Genomic DNA, 19,654 nt, shown 5'->3' with positions numbered 1-19,654 from the left:
ATTCTGTATGATTCTAGTCAAATGTAAATACATATAAGAAACAAGAGAAGAGCTTTCAATGTGACAGCAAACCGGGTTTTCTTTTGTGTGAACAGTATTCATAATCCATTTATCAACCCTGAATTGATAAACACAACCCACCCAGAGCAATGGTGTACCCTATATGCAATAATCTGCGTGAAAATGACTAAGGTCAACAGCTGGTATTTTTTTTTCAAATTATAAAAATCAGAATACAAGTAATATGCACAGCTCTAATATATGTACAATTGATCTGCAAAACAACAACTTCCTATCTTGAAAACTGTAGGAGGAGTTACTGTAGATTCCTTTCTTTACGAAAGTACTTAATTCCGCGATTCCGTGTTTTTCTATCAAATCGCGAGAACATAAAATCCCGAATGCATAAAGTTTTATCAAAGTTTCATGTAGTTTACATATGTCCAAAAATTAAAAGCGAGATTTTGAAATTAGGGAGATGGATTTTTTGCGATTTTACGCGAACATTAATTCCTCGCGTTTAATTAGGAATTTACAGTCTCCATACAATAAGGGTACCCTTTTGGCAGCCGCCCGCCATTTTCACCATTACAAAAACCGGATTTTCCTTAGGAAAACCTGGTTAATTAATTTAATAACCATGTTAAAGGGGCATGGTCACAGTTTTTTTCAATCTGAAAATTTATTTTCTCAGTTTCTAATACAGAGTTGGCACAATGCTCAAGCCACATTTTTGTTTAATTACATTCGTTGTATATATTGACAAAAGCTTTGTTTTCCATAGATTTTTCTATCAGCAAGTTCATTATGAACATAATTTAGCAGTTTTTAGCTCACCTGAGCTGAAAGCTCAAGTGAGCTTTTTGATCACTTTTTGTCCGGCGTCAGTCCGTCTGTCTGTTTGTCTGTAAACTTTTTACATTTTCGACTTCTTCTCTGGAACCACTTGGCCAATTTCAACCAAACTTGGCACAAAGCATCATTAAGTAAAGGGGATTTAAGTTTGTTAAAATAAAGGGACACGCCCCATTTTTAGGGGAAATAATTAGGATTTATTGAAAATTTGGTGATATTTTTTAAAAATCTTCTTCTCAAAAACCATTTGGCCAGAAAAGCTGAAACTTGTGTGGAAGCATCCTCAGACAGTGTAGATTCAAGTTTGTTCAAATCATGGTCCCCGGGGGTAAGGTAAGGCCACTATGGGGGGGGGGGGGGTCAAAGTTTTACATAGGAGTATATAGAGTTCAACTTTAAAAATTTACTTCTCAAAAACCATTTGGCCAGAAAAGCTGTAACTTGTGTGAAGTATCATCAGGTAGGGTAGATAGTTTGCTCAAATAATGGTCCCTTGGGGTAAGGTGGGGCCACAATGGGGGCAAAATTTTTACATAGGAATATAAAGAGAAAGGACGAGTGCACTTATGGGCCCAGGTAAAAAGTGAAAAAAAAATGAAGATTCAAATTAAGCATTTTTTTACATAACCTCACCTATTGATATCTAATCCATAAGAATCAACAAGTTTTAGCGCTGAATTTACTGTACAAAAAACGCACGAAGCTTTACAACATAGTAGGGGTCAGCTGAAATTCGTGATTTTGTATAGTAAATCGATGACGGGCATTAATTTCAAAGCCTTTGTTTACTGTCGGCCTAACCAAGTACAAACTTGTGGAAAAGAAAAAAAACGCATTATACATTTAGAAAACTCCTGTGTAAATAAGAAGTTTGTACTACATTAGGCTGGTACCTAAAAAATGAAAAATGTATGAAAATGTCAAGGTTTTTCCTATAGCAAGCGAAAGCCATTACCAGCGTGACCCATGTTTGAACCCACTCATGGAATAAATTATTTTTAAACAATCACGTGGTTTCTATCCAGGTAGACGTTTGTCAAATGTGCTCACTATAAAACATTGACACGTTTTAAATCGCTTTCCTTCAACTTTGTATGGTCAGGAAAGTTTGTTTGATCACTATGGTAATATGCAACTTCAAAGCTTTATTCAATTTTTTTCAGATGTAAAATAATGCATAAAGTATAATTCAGCAACGCGCCAATTGATCCACCAACAGAACAATGTTGATTTAAATGTCTCCTCCCTCTGATATAAATAGACACAATTCAAGTAGGTTCAGTTCGATTTTTTCGGATTTAGATTATTTATATGCATCTAAAAACCTCAATTTTTATACTGTATGCTAATTTTGGTAAATTTAAGTGTGCATAAGTATCCAACAGTGCTGATACATGTATGTATTTCAACAATGAATCAGGAGCGTGCAGAAAACTGCTTTTTGAAAACTTTCAAATACCTATCAAACTAGATCATGTAATCAGATCCTGTCCTCAAGCACCTGTGGTTTAAATTGATATGCAATATGTGGGCCCAATACGTAATACGTTAGGTACATGAGAATCAGAAGTAAAATGCGAAACCTGCGGCTATGACTTGTGTTGACTTTACACAGTGAAATTGCAAGTTGCAGATGGGAGGTAATATAACACGAAAAGTAGGTGGATGGGACATTGTAAACTATACACCGGTAAGTTTCTGACACGTGATGGTGCAACATGTACATGGTACGGAAGGTCAACCCTCTGCAGGGAATTACCTGGGGGAGATCTAAAAAGCTGAAAAATCATGAAAAATTAGCAAAATATCAAAGGGTTAAAATCTCATAAAAACCAGTATGTAGAAAATTTTACAGGTTTTGACTAGTAATTTTCTTTAGAAATGGTGACTGGCCTTATATAGAGTGAATTAAGGTACCTCACTTCACCCACACTTAAACTTTTTAAGACACTAAGTCACAAGATGGCGATTTAAATGTTTTATTAAACTGTTTATATCATTCGATTGTGTTGTATAACGTCGTATTTTTTTGCCTATTAGACTTAAAAAATACCTCTTATCCATTATGATATTTATCATAATGAAGTAATTTTCTGCTGATTTGAGAAAATATTTCAAGGTGTAGTGAGCCACCTTAAAGGTATTTGTGCTGAATGGGAACTGAGGAAGTTCTAGTTACAGAGTTCAGAAGACACACATCCATGACTACAATGAATTGTATAAAAAAAACTGTCCCATGCCACCTAAACAAGTTCACTAATTATTGAGCATAATTTGCGTTTAACCTCACATACTTCTTTGGATTCAACCACATGGGACACTTTAGAAGACACAGTCTGCATAGCTTTCAAAATCCTTGCCATCTGTTTCTCAGTTTCTTCTAGTCTTGTTTGAAGGGCTCTCATTTCATCAGTGCCTGTAAATAGACATATAGCCATTACCATTGATAACATTTCTTAGTTTTTTAAGATTCACCAGCTTTCGTATTTCCACAATTCTCCAATTTTTATGCTTTACACTTACTGATGCTCTTGTCATCTGCTTTGGACAATAGGTTTTCCAGCTCTGAGAGTTTAGCACTGCTCTCCCTCAGTTCATTCAGTGATGCCTCCTCTATTGTAGAGCTCTCTTCTGAAGTGTTAAGACTTTTAGTCTGTACCTGCCCATTTCCTGGCTTTTTGTTGTACTCTCCTTTACTGCTCTTGTTGAAGACCTGAAACACAACAAGTTTTATGTATATACCAAAATCTATGATACAGTTGAAATATGGTATCTCAAAAACAGATATCTCGAATATAATAGATATGTCGAAGTGATTTGTAAGTCTCAACCACTTATACTTTAAGTAATTTACCCTGGATACCTTGAATACTCAAATTCTCAAAGTTTTTAACCAGTCCCATCTAGTTTATGATAACGAGGTTTGACTGTATTAGTACCTGTATTTCCTTTGAATTTAAAATATATCACCTAATTCCTTTCATATGAACATTTTTCAAGAGTCAAAATAACAGTAGCAAACAATTTGTTTGTGTTTTCTTTTTTCTTTTAAAATAAAAGATTGTGTAGAATATTTGGATTTGAAATGAACAAGACTGAGCTCTCTCTCTCTCTCTCTCTCTCTCTCTCTCTCTCTCTCTCTCTCTCTCTCTCTCGCACGTACGCACAAACACACGCACGCAAACACACACACACACACACATATTTAATATGTAGATCTGAATGAATTATCATACTTTGACCAGTGTATAAATGAGGTAACCAATAATTCCAACAGCATACACTGGAAGTATCATTCCCATCATGCCTCCCCGACCACTGCTTCCTGTTTTTGACTGCTGTTTCATGTCTGCTGCATGTCTCATCCCAGGGTGTGGTCCATGCTGCTGTTATGTAAAAAAAACATAGGTTATCACAGATTACAAAGCTCACTGCGACAAGGCATCACCTTTATGAGGCGTCACCTTTATAAGACCACCTTTATCATATTATATGAAAATCATAGTTAATGATCTTGGATATTCATCGATACTGTTTTGACACAATATCTTATATCACATGTTCAAAAATTGTTTGATAATCATATGTTCATTTCATACAATGTTTATCAAAACAATAATATAAAATATACAATATTGAATCCTATGATATATTGAATCCTATGATACTTACAATATATATCATATAACACTGTAATAAATAATGATGCAATATGATATTGTAACATATGATTGTATTTGATCACATAATACAATATCATAATAACATAATATACATAGGATACAATATACTATATTATGATACAATACTATATCACATAAAACATCACAATATTGTAAGATATGATATTTTTTTTTCCCTTGGACTGAAATGTCACATTTTCATTGGTTTAAACATAGCACGTGATTGCCTCATATATCTCTATATTTGTTCTGTGAGAATTAATATTAGGCAATATGGCCGTCATTGGTCAACGCTTCGCTTACTCATTTCGACATTTCATAGTATTTAATACATAAACCGCATGCCGTAAGTTCTTTAAGTATTTGGAGTAGTTGCCCTTTGAAATTCTTTAAAATTAGAGTAGTTGCTCTTAGAATATTGACGTCACATTGTTTTGTCTGGAGCAGAACAAAATGGCAGCGTCAAAATTTGCTCAAATCTCTGCAGAGAAAAGGGAGAAAACATTTAAAATTGTATAGCAACAAAACATTGTAGGTAAACATGGGTGAAGCAAAGATTTTTAAAGAGTATTTGAAAGGTGAGATTGAAAATTTTGAAGAGTTTAAATGAGTTAAATTGGACGAGATGTTTAGCATCTTGTACATGGCTGTGCCATGATCATCACTATTTGTGAATAAATATGTCGCTTAATAGTCTTTGGGAAAACAAAACACTTATTAGGTTAGTTACTGACTCACTACGGAAATATATTGGGTTGATCAATCTCATAGACGGCTCGGCTTCGCCTCGCCATCTATGAGATTGATCAGCCCAATATATTTCCGTAGTGAGTCAGTAACTAACCTAATAAGTAATAATATCATATAATATAGTGTAATATTGTATTTTATGATATTGTATCATATTTGATACATAATATGATATATAATCATATGATACAATATAATTTGACACAACATTATCAGGGGTTTTCCTTGCTTAGTTTTGAGTCTGTTAACCGGACCTATACCCAACAAAAAAATACCGATATTTTCCCAAATCCAGACCCATTTTTCCCAATCAAGTCAATGCAAGTGTCAATAATTTTAAATATCAAAACAGGTTCTGCTGGTATTTAAAATGCAACTTCAACAGCTTTTTTCCTTCATTTTTCACCTCTGCGAATGTTTGGAATTTTTTCTTTGTCGTTTCTAAGTATGTAATAAATCCAGAGGTGCTCGAATGAAAGTTCACGAGACTTCACCGAGATTTGTTCAGTTCCTGTGAAATTTCGAGCGGAAGTATATGTGTTCAGATAATATTCTCAAAATACGTAAGAATTGGTCAATTTTCATATCATATCCTACTTTGATTTATGTTAAAACATCAAAATCTTTTAAGATGTATGTTTAATTTCACCATCTAGCGGTGATTTAAATTAAACGATGATATTCAGAACAGAGTTATCGTTCGTGTTCAACCACGTGTAGAGTGGTTGAAAATATAAGCATTGGGTTGCTAAATAAAATCAAAGCAATGTTTGATGTTTGTGGTGTGCAATACCATGATTAAAAAAAAATAATGGGTGAATGTTTTGCATAAAAACTTAGTATATCGAGCCATTTTCAAGGAACATTCTGCATAAAATAGTATAGTCTCTTTCAATATTGATGTTATTACATGTACTAGGTCAGGCGCGGATCGAAAATTAATTCCTAGGGGGGATCTCTACTACGCATGTTAATTGTTGCAACAACAGAAAAAAACTTATTTTTTTGTATTGTCACATTTATTTCTAGAACACATTTTATTCACCATTAATGAAGATAAAGTTTAAAATCAATATACGTCTAGAATTTGTATTTGACAACAAGTACCTACTAGTAGATTCAATAAAATAGACTATTAACACGAGGCATGATTTTTACTGCGAAACTGAAAGGGTCAAATAAAACCACGTGGTCTAAAATTTAAATGACAATAACATTCGCAGGGGTGTTTTTGTTTATTACTCAGCTTTAAATAATGGACCAACTATGGGGCGACTTCATTGACACATATTTGCTTTCCGTAACTTCGCCAGAATTTCCTCATATTGTGCATTGATTTCAACCGATATTAATTGCTTTTATATTGCTGGTTTTTAAAATTGGTATTTTATACCAAAAACATAGGTAATCACAGATTACAAAGCTCACTGAGACGAGACATCACCCTTATGAGACTTCACCTTTATGAGACCACCTTTATCATATTTAATGAAAATCATATTTTATGATCTTGGATACTCATGGATTCTGTTTTGACATAATATCGTATATCATCTGTTAAAAAATTGTATGATAATCATAAGTTCATATGTTAATCAATACAATAATATAAAATTAAATATTGCATCCTATCATATTTACAACATATATCATATAATACAATAAAATACCATAATAAACAATGATGAGATATGATATTGTAACGTATGGTATGACATTGAATTGTGTTATACGTTATTGTATTTGATCACATAATACAATATCATAATATATAAAACAATATAGTATTATATTACAATATCATATTACATAATACATCAAAACATTGAAACATATGATATTATATTGTATAATATAGTATGATATTGTATGATACTGTATCATTTTTGAAACATAATATGATATTGTATCATATAATACAATATAATTTGATACAACATTGTATCATATCAAATGTAACAATATTATGTGATAAAGTAAAATATATAATACAACATTATATTATACGTATTGTATCATATGATACAATAATATATTTTACAAAATCATACAATACAATATCGTATGATACGATATTATATATTGTTTTCCCTTGGACTGAAATGTCACATTTTCATTGGTTTAAACATAGCACGTGATTGCCTCATATATCTCTATATTTGTTCTGTGAGAAATAATATTAGGCAATATGGCCGTCATTGGTCGACGCTTCGCTTACTCATTTCGACATTTCATAGTATTTAATACATAAACCGCATGCCGTAAGTTCTTAATGTATTTGGAGTAGTTGGCCTTTGAAATTCTTTAAAATTAGAGTAGTTGCCCTTAGAATATTGACGTCACATTGTTTTTTATCTGGAGCAGAACAAAATGGCAGAATCGAAATTTGCTAAAATCTCTGCAGAGGAAAGGGAGGAAACATTTAAAATTGAATAGCAACAAAACATTGTAAGTAAACATGGGTGAAGCAAGGATTTTTAAAGAATATTTGAAAGGTGAGATTGAAAATTTTGAAGAGTTTAAATGAGTTAAATTGGACGAGATGTTAGGCATCTTGTACATGGCTTTAGGTAGATCATCGCTATTTATGAATAAATATGTCTCTTGATAGTCCTCGAGAAAACAAAACACTTATTAGGTTAGTTACTGACTCACTACGGAAATATATTGGGTCGATCAATCTCATAGACGGCTCGGCTTCGCCTCGCCATCTATGAGATTGATCAGCCCAATATATTTCCGTAGTGAGTCAGTAACTAACCTAATAAGTAATAATATTACAGTATCATATTATACAATTTCATGTGATATAATTCTATATTACAGAAACTAATATCATATTATACAATATCGTATCATAGGATACAATATTATATTTTGCAATATCTTATGTAATAGTATCATGTGATTAAATAATAAATTAATTATATTATATTATATTATACAATATTGTATCATAATATACAATACTATACATAACGATATCATGTTACAATATCATATCATAAAATATAAAAAAGATTGATTCAATATCATATCGTATCATATCACTTTTTATAATATTACATATGATATTATATTGTATCATATTAAACAATATTGTTTCATACCATACAATACTATATCATAGGAATCATGTTATATCATTTATCAACAAACACATCTATCTATCGAGCAGGTTTGAGTGAGGTCGGAGATTTCTTTAACATCCTTGATAATGGAGATCAGGCTCTGCATCTGAAGCAACCTCTGCGTTTCATTTATAATATAGTTAAATCAACTATGCAAGCTATCATCTATAAAACATGTGACCTGTTCCAAAAAAACTAAACCTCATCCAGCATCCGAAGCCTATGGCTCAGATTCAGCATTCAAGCCTGTCAGGTGCATCAGTATACAAAAGACGCATCTCCATGCAAGTTTGGTGAAGTTCAGACCAGTAATAACTAAGATATTATCATCAGAGGGCACTAGCAATTAAAACCTTAACCTGCTCCAGCATCTGCAACCTAATATGGCTAAGGCCAACATTTTTTTATTTTTAGGTTTACAAACAACCAAATGATAAAGTTCCGTAGGAGGAGGAAATTAAAAAAAAAAAAAATCTCTTTTGACCTACAATTTTCTTATTTTTAGGTTTACGAACCCCAAAATTGTAAAGTTCTGTAGGAGAAAATAAAACTTTTATGACATCGTCTTTATTCTAATGATATAATGATTGACAACTTCATGATAGTGGTGTGTAACTGCATCAAGTGTAGCATGTGAAAAGTATGTCAACTGTGTAACATATCACTGAAATAGTACAATAGAATATCAGACATACAGCTTTGATATTACATGTACATATAGCAATGTCAGGGGTGTGCAATTACAAAATTTGGCCACAAAGTTACTAGCCCAAGATTCAAAGTTACTAGTCAGATTATTGTCGGACGTGTCAACATATCATTTTATAAAAAAAACCCTAAATTTTATGTACATAAAGTCATAATGTTTTCTCCTGTATGATACTAGTATATAATTATTAATATACAAAATATTTATTACTTTCATGTTTTCTGCAGTAGACTATAGTTAAAAAATATTCAACTTCATTGATCTCTCACATTTTATTTACAAAATTGGTTTGGGTGTTTTAATGTGAGAAAACTCAAACATAACATTGTGAATGTGAACAGACTCTATAAAATCACTGCAACTATATGTGTGCATGTATTTTATTGTTGAATTTCCATGTACAAAGTACAACTATGCAATTAATTATGTAATGGTAAATTTTGATTGAAAATAACGGAAAATGCACAAACAATAATATGCAAAATATGATTTTTTTTAATTCACGAGGCAGGTCACTTTAAAATGTGTTCATGAGAATAGTTACTGCAGAAATTTATAATATCTCTAATACATCTTTCTCTCTCTCTCTCTCTCTCTCTGTAAAATAAATTTTTAAAGAAGCCAATGAATACATATGCCAATTCAACACAAAAAGAAAGGGAATCATTTTACAGCGATGTACTTGAAAACAGCTGCACATGTAACTATCGAAGCCATGTTCAGTGAGGTGTGACTATCTCGTCTAGCCACTGGTCAACACTGTCGGTAAAACTTCAAAGTATGAAACTTACAGCAGAGTGTTTGTAGAAGCTTCTCTGAAGAATGTAGCACGAGAAAAAGATGCGTACGAAATTTTTAGGCTATCATGACACAAAAAGAGCAGATTTTATGCCTCTTTGATAACAATGACGATACACTTTTCCTACTAGGAAAAATTTGCTGTCGGGGAGAAAAAAAAAGATCTTTTTTGTAATTTTATTTTTTTTCTAAAAACTCAGAAAACCGAGCGGCGGGTTTGTAAACCTAAAAATAAAAAAATGCTGGCCTAAGATTCAACATCCATGCCTGTCAGGTGCATCTGTATCATAAGACACACCATCCATTCAAGTTTGGTGAAGTTAAGACCTGTATTAACTAAGATATATTTTTTAGCATCCTTGATAATGGAGATCAAGCTCTGCATCTGAAGCTTCCTCTGTGATTCATTCATATTACAGTTTAATCAACTATGCAAGTTTGAAATAGTACTATTATCTATTAAACATGTGACCTGTTCCAAAAAACTTAACCATATCCAGCATCTGAAACCTATGGCTCAGACTCAGCATTCTAGCCCATCAGGTGCATCAGTATAATAAAACGCACCATCCATGGAAGTCTGGTGTAGTTAGGACAAGTAATAACTAAGATATGATCATCAGAGGGCACCTGTTTCAAAAACTTTAACCAGCTCTAAAAACCTTAACCTCCCCCAGCATCCGAAACCTATGGCTCAGATTCAGCATTCAAGCCTGTCTGGTGCATCAGTATCATAAGACACACCATCCATGCAAGTCTGGTGAAGTTAGGACAAGCAGTAACTAAGATATAATCATCAGAGGGCACCTGCAACAAAAACTTTAACCAGCTCTAAAAACCTTAACCTCCTTCAGCATCTGTAACCTAGAGCTCAGATTCAGCACCCAAGCCTGTCTGGTGCATCAGTATCATAAGACACACCATCAATGCAAGTTTGGTGAAGTACGGACCAGCAGTAACTTAGATATTGCTATCAAAGGGCACCTGCAACAAAAACTTTAACCTGCTCCAAAAACCTTAACCTCCTCCAGCATCCAAAACCTATAGCTCAGATTCAGCACTCAAGCCTGTCTGGTGCATCAGTATCATAAGACACACCATCCATGCAAGTTTGGTGAAGTACGGACCTGCAGTAACTTAGATATTGCTATCAAAGGGCACCTGCAACAAAAACTTTAACCTGGTCCAACAACCTTAACCTCCTCCAGCATCTGAAATTTAGGACTCAGATTCAGCATCCAAGTCTTTCAAGTCCATAAGTAGGTCCAGATGCATCATCCATGCAAATTTGGTGAAGATAGGACAAGTAATAGCTTAGATACAGGACCTGCAACAAAAACTTTAACCAGGTCCGGACGCGGACGCTGACGCCGAGGGTATAGCATAAGCTCCCCCTGACTTCGTCTCGGTGAGCTAAAAAACTAATTTATCAGTCAATAATTGTGCCAATTAAATGCTAAAACTATCATAAAATTGTAAATCTGAGTTATTTACAAAATTAAACAGTTTCTTTGTACATGTATAATAGTTGTAATTGGGTCAAAGGGTAGGACTAATAGATAAAAATGCATGAATTTAATTAACTTTCACAAATTGGAAAACTTTAAGAAATTTGGAGGAAAAAAGTATTTTCTTTTAATCTTTGAATGTACGTGTGTGTTTGCTTCAATTTTATTGCAGTAATACTTATTATTCAAAAATTAAATTAAAAATCTGTACATATCATTGTTACATCATAAAATGAATGAAGTCTTCCAAACTTCTCAATAATTTCTGTGGGGGAGAAGTAATAAAGTCTAAATTTTGCTGTAGGTTAGTCCTAAATAATAAACTAGTAGTACGTTTGTGTAATTTTCCCAATTTGAACAGTTTACGCGTCAATTTTCCCAATTCCACGGACCCTGGACCCAGTTTAAAAACAGTAGGAAAACCCCTGATTATATCAAATGAATATATAATACCATGTGATATAGCAATATATCATAAAATAATACAATATCATAGCATACAATTTTATATTAATAGTATCATATATAACTTTTTACAAAATAATGATATAATATTGTATCATATAAAACAATAGTGTATCATATCATACAATACTATTACTTATTAGGTTAGTTACTGACTCACTAAGGAAATATATTGGGTTGATCAATCTTATAGATTGCCATGAGATTGATCAACCCAATATATTTCAGTTATATATTTCCATTATATATTTTTGCGAAGCTGAGCCATCTATGAGATTGATCAACCCAATATATTTCTGTAGTGAGTCAGTAACTAACATAATAAGTGTTTTGTTTTCCTGAGGACTATTAAGCGACATATTCATTCACAAATAGCGGTGATCTACGCAAAGCCATGTCCAAGATGCTTAACATCTCGTCCAATTTAACTCACTTAAACTCTTCAAAATTTTCAATCTCACCTTTCAAATACTCTTTAAAATTTTTGCTTCACCCATGTTTACTTACAATGTTTTGTTGTTATTCAATTTTAAATGTTTTCTCCCTTTCCTCTGCAGAGATTTGAGCAAATTTCGACGCTGCCATTTTGCTCTGCTCCAGACAAAACAATGTGACATCAATATTCTAAGGGCAACTACTCTAATTTTAAAGAATTTCAAGGGGCAACTACTCCAAATACAGTACTTTAACAAGAGGCCCAGGGGCCACATCGCTCACCTGAGCAACAATTGCCTTAATTCTGATCAAATTAGCATTACAGTATCAAAATATCATGACAACTGAGTACAGTAGATCTTGCTAAAATAAATTGAAAATCTGCCAATTTTTATCCACCTCTTATTTTTTGGTAAATACTAAGCCCCTTTCGTTTTTGTACCTCTAAGGTTTTTCTCTATTCCTATATACCCCCCCCCCCCCCATTTCGTGGCCCCACTATTCTCTAGGGAATCATGGTTTCATCAAACTTAAATCTACCTTTAATCTCATACTGTGGAATCATTTAATTTCATGGGGGTCAATTTTCGTGGATTGCTTAAATTTTACAGGTTCGAGGGGACGTAATTTCGTGTATTTTCGTATACATACAAAAAGATTATGACTTTATAGCCTTAGTTTATTAGTTTGTGGGGGTGTATATTCGTGGATGAGAGGTAGCCACGAATTCCACGAAAATTGAGCCACCACGAAATCTAATGATTCCACAGTAACCTGTGCTTTCACACTAAGTACTGAGTTTTGGACCAAAAAACTTTCCCAGAATATTTTTAAAGATTTTCTCTATATATTCCTATGTAAAAATTCAAACCGCCATCACGGTCCCGCCCTACCACTAGGGACTGTGATTTTGCAAACTTGAATTTACACTACCCGAGGATACCTCTCCACAAGTTTAAGCTTTTCTGGCCAAATAGTCTTTAAAAAGAAGATTTTGAATGATTTTCTCTATATATTCCTATGTAAAATTTCATCCCCCATTGTGGCCTCACCCTACCCCTGGACTATTATTTAAACAAACTTGAATCTATATGATCTGGGGATGCCTCCACTCAAATTTGAGCTTTCCTGGCCTAATACTTTTGAGAAGAAGACTTTTAAAGATTTTCTCTATATATAAGAATGTATCCCCCATTGTGGCCCCGCCCTACCCCCAGGGACCATGATTTGAACAAACTTGAATCTACATTATCTGAGGATGGTTACACGCCAATTTGAGATTTCTTGGCCAAATAGTTATTAAAAGAAATTTTTTAAAAGATTTTCTCGATATACTCTTATGTAAAAATTGATCCCCCAATTGTGGCCCCACCCTACCCCCGGGGACTATGATTTAAAGAAACGTGAATCTACACTACCTGAGGATGCTTCCATTTTAGCTTATCTGGCCTAAAAGATTTTGAGAATAAGATTTTTAAAGATTTTCTCTATCTTTATTCCTAAGTAAAACTTGATCCCCCAATTGTGGCACCACCCTACCCCCGGGGATCATGATTTGAACAGACTTAAATCTACACTACCTGAGGATGCTTCCATTTTAATTTGAGCTTTTCTGGCCAAATAGTTTTTGAGAAGAGGATTTTTAAAGATTTTCTCTATATATTCCTATTTAAAACACGATCCCCCTATTGGGGCCCCACCCTACCCCCGGGGATCATGATTTGAACAGACTTAAATCTACACTACCTGAGGATGCTTCCATTTTAATTTGAGCTTTTCTGGCCAAATAGTTTTTGAGAAGAGGATTTTTAAAGATTTTCTCTATATATTCCTATTTAAAACACGATCCCCCTATTGTGGCCCCACCCTACCCCCGGGGACCATAATTTAAACAAACTTGAATCTACACTACCTGAGGATGCTTCCACTCAAAGTTGAGCTTTCCTGGCCTAATAGTTTTTGAGAAGAAGATTTTTAAAGATTTTCTCTATATATTCCTATGTAAAACTTGATCTCCCAATTGTGGCCCCACCCTACCCCTGGGGATCATGATTTGAACAATTTTGAATCTACACTTCCTGAGGATGCTTCCATTTAAATTTGAGCTTTTCTGGCCTAATAGTTTTTGAGAAGAAGATTTTTAAAGATTTTCTCCATATATTCCTATGTACAACTTGATCCCCCAATTGTGGCCCCACCCTACCCCTGGGAACCATGATTTAAACAAACTTGAATCTACACTACCTGAGGATGCTCCCACTCAAAGTTGAGCTTTCCTGGCCTAATAGTTTTTGAGAAGAAGATTTTTAAAGATTTTCTCTATATATTCCTATGTTAAACTTGATCCCCCTCTTGTGGCCCCTCCCTACCCCCGGGGACCATGATTTGAACAAACGTGAATCTACACTACCTGAGGATGCCTCCACACAAGTTTAAGCTTTTCCGGCTGAATTGTTATTGAGAAGAAGATTTTTGAAAAATACTAACAAATTTTTAATAATTCTCAATTATCTCCCCTTTAAAAAGGGCGTGGCACTTCATTTGAACAAACTTGAATCCCCTTCACCTAGTGGCGCTTTGTGCCAAATTTGGTTGAAATCTGTCCAGTGGTTCTTGAGAAGAAGATGAAAATGTGAAAAGTTAACAACGACGACGACGACAACGACGACAACGACAGACAACGGACTAATTGTGATCAGAAAAGCTCACTTGAGCCTTTGGCTCAGGTGAGCTAAAAACTTACGGCATGCGGTTTATGTATTAAATACTATGAAATGCTGAAATGAGTAAGTGAAGCATCTGTTAACGATGGCCATATTGCCTAATATTATTTCTCACCGAACAAATATACTGTGGTTTCATCAATATTTGTTGAATACCAATTTTCGGGGATTTCACTATTTAGCTGATCCACGAAATTGAATGTTCATCGAAGTGCAATTTCTATTAACATTTTGTATTGATAGGGTCATTGGCCACCAATTTACCTATCCTTGAAACTGTGATTTTTACTTTATCCATGAAAATTAATACCCTTGAATATTAATGATACAACAGTAGAGATATATGAGGCAATCATGTCCTTTGTGTAAACCAATGAAAGTGTGACATTTTCAGTCTAAGGGAAAACAATATATCATAGGAATCATGATTACATTGTTTAACAACAAACACATCTATCAAACAGGTACCTCTGAGCGAGGTAGGAGACAATGGAGATCAGGTTTTGAATCTGAAGCTGCATTTGCAATTCATTTATTATATTATAGCTAAATCAACTATGCAAGCTATTATCTATGAAACATGTTGCCTGTTCTAAAACATACGTAATCATAGATTACAAAGCTCACCGAGACGAGGCATCACCTTTATGAGGCATCACCTGTATGAGACTACCTTTATCATATTATATGAAAATCATACTTTATGATCTTGGATATTCATGGATACTGTTTTTACACAATATAGTATATCATCTGTTAAAAAATTGTATGATAATCATATGTTCATTTCATATGGTATTATAAAATAAAGTGTTTATCAATACAATCATATAAGATACAATATTGCATCATATCATACTAACAATATATATCATAATATTTACATTCACTTTCTTTCCTCCTATTAAATTGCATTGATAGATTTGAGTGATATTTACACATAACACAGAAGACCCAATCACCAAATCTGGTGCGCATAAATGCAATCAGTCTTCCTTCAGAACATGACTGACTCTCCTCTCGACTTCAAACCGGATCACGACCTGATATTATACTTGGGCTGATTAATATTTCATGGATGTAAATATTTATTTAAGATTTAAATGAATTCAATTGATTAATTTCTTAGTATACCAAAAATAAATCCATCAAATTACAGAATGGAAAATAAAATTGTGTTATTGGAATTTAAAATGCGGTGCACTATTTTTGTCAGCATAATTCGGGTGTTCTAGCACTAGCGCGCGTTATTCAATTTGTATGCACACACCGTTGCAGTTATGAGACCACATCTTTCAAAAAATAATGATTCAATGCTTAAATAATAACAATAAAATACTGTAATAAACATGATGAGATATGATATTGTAACATATGATATGACATTGTATTGTGTTATACATTATTGTATTTGATCACGTAATACAAATCATAATATATAATATATGATACAATATCTTTTCACATAATACATCACAATATTGTAGATTATGATATCATATTGTATAATATAGTATGATATCGTACTGTATCATATTTCATACATACTATGATATTGTATCATATCATATGATACAATATAATGTGATATAGTTAAATATTATATAATGCATATCATATTATATATATTGTATCATATGATTCAATAATATATAACAATATCATATAATATAATTTCACGTGACATAATAATATATTATATAAACCAATATCATATTACACATTGTTTTCCCTTGGACTGAAATGTCACATTTTCATTGGTTTAACCATAGCACGTGATTGCCTCATATATCTCTATATTTGTTCTGTGATAAATAATATTAGGCAATATGGCCGTCATTGGTCGACGCTTCGCTTACTCATTTTTACTCATTATACATTTCATAGTATTTTATACATAAACTGCATGCCGTAAGTTCTTAAAGTATTTGGAGTAGTTGCCCTTTGTAATTCTTTGAAATTAGAGTAGTTGCCCTTAGAATATTGACGTCACATTGTTTTGTCTGGAGCAGAACAAAATGGCAGCGTCAAAATTTGCTCAAATCTCTGCAGAGGAAAGGGAAAAAACATTTAAAATTGAATAGCAACAAAACATTGTAAGTAAACATGGGTGAAGCAAAGATTTTGAAAGAGTATTTGAAAGGTGAGATTGAAAATTTTGAAGAGTTTAAATTAGTTAAATTGGACGAGATGTTAGGCATCTTGTACATGGCTTTGCGTAGATCATCGCTATTTGTGAATAAATATGTCGCTTGCTAGTCCTCGAGAAAACAAAACACTTATTATGTTAGTTACTGACTCACTACGGAAATATATTGGGTCGACCAATCTCATAGACGGCTCGGCTTCGCCTCGCCATCTATGAGATTGATCAACCCAATATATTTCCGTAGTGAGTCAGTAACTAACCTAATAAGTAATAATATTGTATGATACAATATTATATAATATAACAATATCATATAATACAATTTCATGTGATATAATAATATATAATAGAAACCAATATCATATATCGTATGATACAATATAAAAATAGTAAGAATATTATATCATATGATGCAATATTACATATTGCAATATCAAATGTAACAGTATCATGTGATTAAATAATGTATCAATAATACAATATCATATTATACAATAATATCATTTCCATGCATTATAACGTATTCTATCATTGGCTCTTTTGATATCACGTGTCGAAGTATAAAAATGCGAATTGACCTGTACTTTCTAAAAATAAGCTTTAAAAACTCGGATTGACCTGTACTTTCTAAATATAGATAAGGAAAATTTTGCTCTAATGTTAAAATGAATTTGATTGGCTGGCCTGATTCACCCCAACCAATCAAAATTATCTCCGCGTAAACAAACAACAAAGATGGAAGTTGCAGACGTTAAAGTAAATCGTCATTTTGCGACAATTTATGACGCGGAAATGTTATAATGGAAGTTATAAAAGATATAATGGAAAATTTTGATGCAAGGAACACTATAACAGGGTAACTGCAACAGCCGTTAAGCTATTTCGGAAATATCTCAAGTCGAAAGCAGATATTTTGTAAATTTTAAGTGCGAGAAGTTAGACGACCTGCTAGCTAAATTTTACCTGGAAGCTAAAACGAAGGATGGAGATATGTATAAAAAGGCTTCGAAAATGATAAAAACGAATGTAGCCCTTTCGCTCGGTCGATCCATAGATATATCGACTTCACAGAAAAGCATATCGACCTCGCACTTCGTGCTCGGTCGATATGCTTTTCGGTCAATATGCTTTTCTGTGAAGTCGATATATATATGGATAGACCTCATGAAAGGGCTATATTTGTATATTGTATCAAAATATACATTTCTATATATAACAATATCATGATACAATATCATATCATAAAATATCAAAAAATTGATACAACACCATATTGTATCATATAACTTTTTACAATATAACATATGATATTATGTTGGATCATATTAAACAATAGTGTATCATATCATACAATACTATATCACAAAAATCATGTTATATTATTTAACAACAAACACATCAATCAAGCAGGTTTGAGTGAGGTAGTACATTTTTTTAGCATCCTTGATAATTGTGATAATGGAGATCGGGCTCTGCATCAGAAGTAACCTCTGCATTTCATTTATACTATAGTTAAATGAACTATGCAAGCTATTATCTATAAAACGTGACCTGTTCCAAACAAGAGGCCCATGGGGCCACATCGCTCACCTGAGCAACAATGGGCATTCAAAAGATATTGTGCCATATGGCCCTCAGTAGAATTACAAAAAATAAATATTGTAAAGTATTCAAACTTTACACTTATTTTTGCATACACGTAATCTTTGACATTGTACCTTCATGAAATACTGTTTTTACACAGAATAAGAAAATCCTACGCAAGATATAAAACTAAATATTTGGTAGGGGTACACTGTTCGATAACTTCTAATTCCCTGTATTTTCGTTCTGCCCCCCCCCCCCCTTAATAAAGCGATCAAAATATATGAGAGCATATAGGTACATTTTCTTCCTAATCTACTTTCTAGTTATTGTATTTTTTTTTTAAATATAATAGTTATTGTATTTTATCAAAAACATCCTACATGTATATATGTGAAGAAGAAAATTGCACCTCAATGCGCTCAATTTCTCAAATTAAAAATATTCAACAATTTAATTTGTCTTCTCCATTATAATAAAATGACTGTTGTTTACCTCGCGTAAACTTGTGACTTTTATAACTTTACTCACACTTGATTGATGAATACACTGGAATGAAAAATGTTGTCATGTGACATGTTAAAGAGCTATAAAAATCAATGTTACCTTATTGACAGGCACATCACTCTAATTTACTATGGCCTACCCATTATTTTCATTTTTATTCAAAAATAACAAATGGCTACAAACCAGGATAATTTTCCACTGTAATATTTTCTTAGGAATAGCGATAATTCTTTTATCCCCACAACAGAAATGTGTCAGAACTATGGAAACTGTTTTAACGATGTTGTTTTTATTTACTCACGTCATTTCACATTATTCATTGTATAAAGCGGGGGCCCCAGAGAGGAGTTATATACA

General features: G+C 33.0%; 1 protein-coding gene across 3 annotated transcripts in view; it reads right to left on the bottom strand.

The window, feature by feature from the left end:
* The window catches only part of LOC105339428 (resistance to inhibitors of cholinesterase protein 3), a 36,447-nt gene that overhangs the window by 5,379 nt on the left and 11,414 nt on the right, over nt 1–19,654 (bottom strand). For 2 of the 3 annotated variants that reach the window (XR_010714038.1, XM_034470771.2), the window contains exons 3-5: nt 4,092–4,241; nt 3,379–3,568; nt 3,150–3,271 (exon numbers count right to left, since the gene is read on the bottom strand). Coding sequence is in view for 2 of the 3 variants with exons in the window: in XM_034470771.2 (XP_034326662.1) it covers nt 3,150–3,271; nt 3,379–3,568; nt 4,092–4,241 (462 nt within the window). In the remaining variant the exon portion in view is untranslated. The remainder of the gene's footprint in view (nt 1–3,149; nt 3,272–3,378; nt 3,569–4,091; nt 4,242–19,654) is intronic. The other variant, XM_034470774.2, reaches the window with a different exon arrangement.

This window comes from Magallana gigas, chromosome 5 (assembly GCF_963853765.1).
Source record: "Magallana gigas chromosome 5, xbMagGiga1.1, whole genome shotgun sequence".
Taxonomy (NCBI): Eukaryota; Metazoa; Mollusca; class Bivalvia; order Ostreida; family Ostreidae; genus Magallana; species Magallana gigas.
This window is presented reverse-complemented; position numbering and strand designations above follow the sequence as displayed.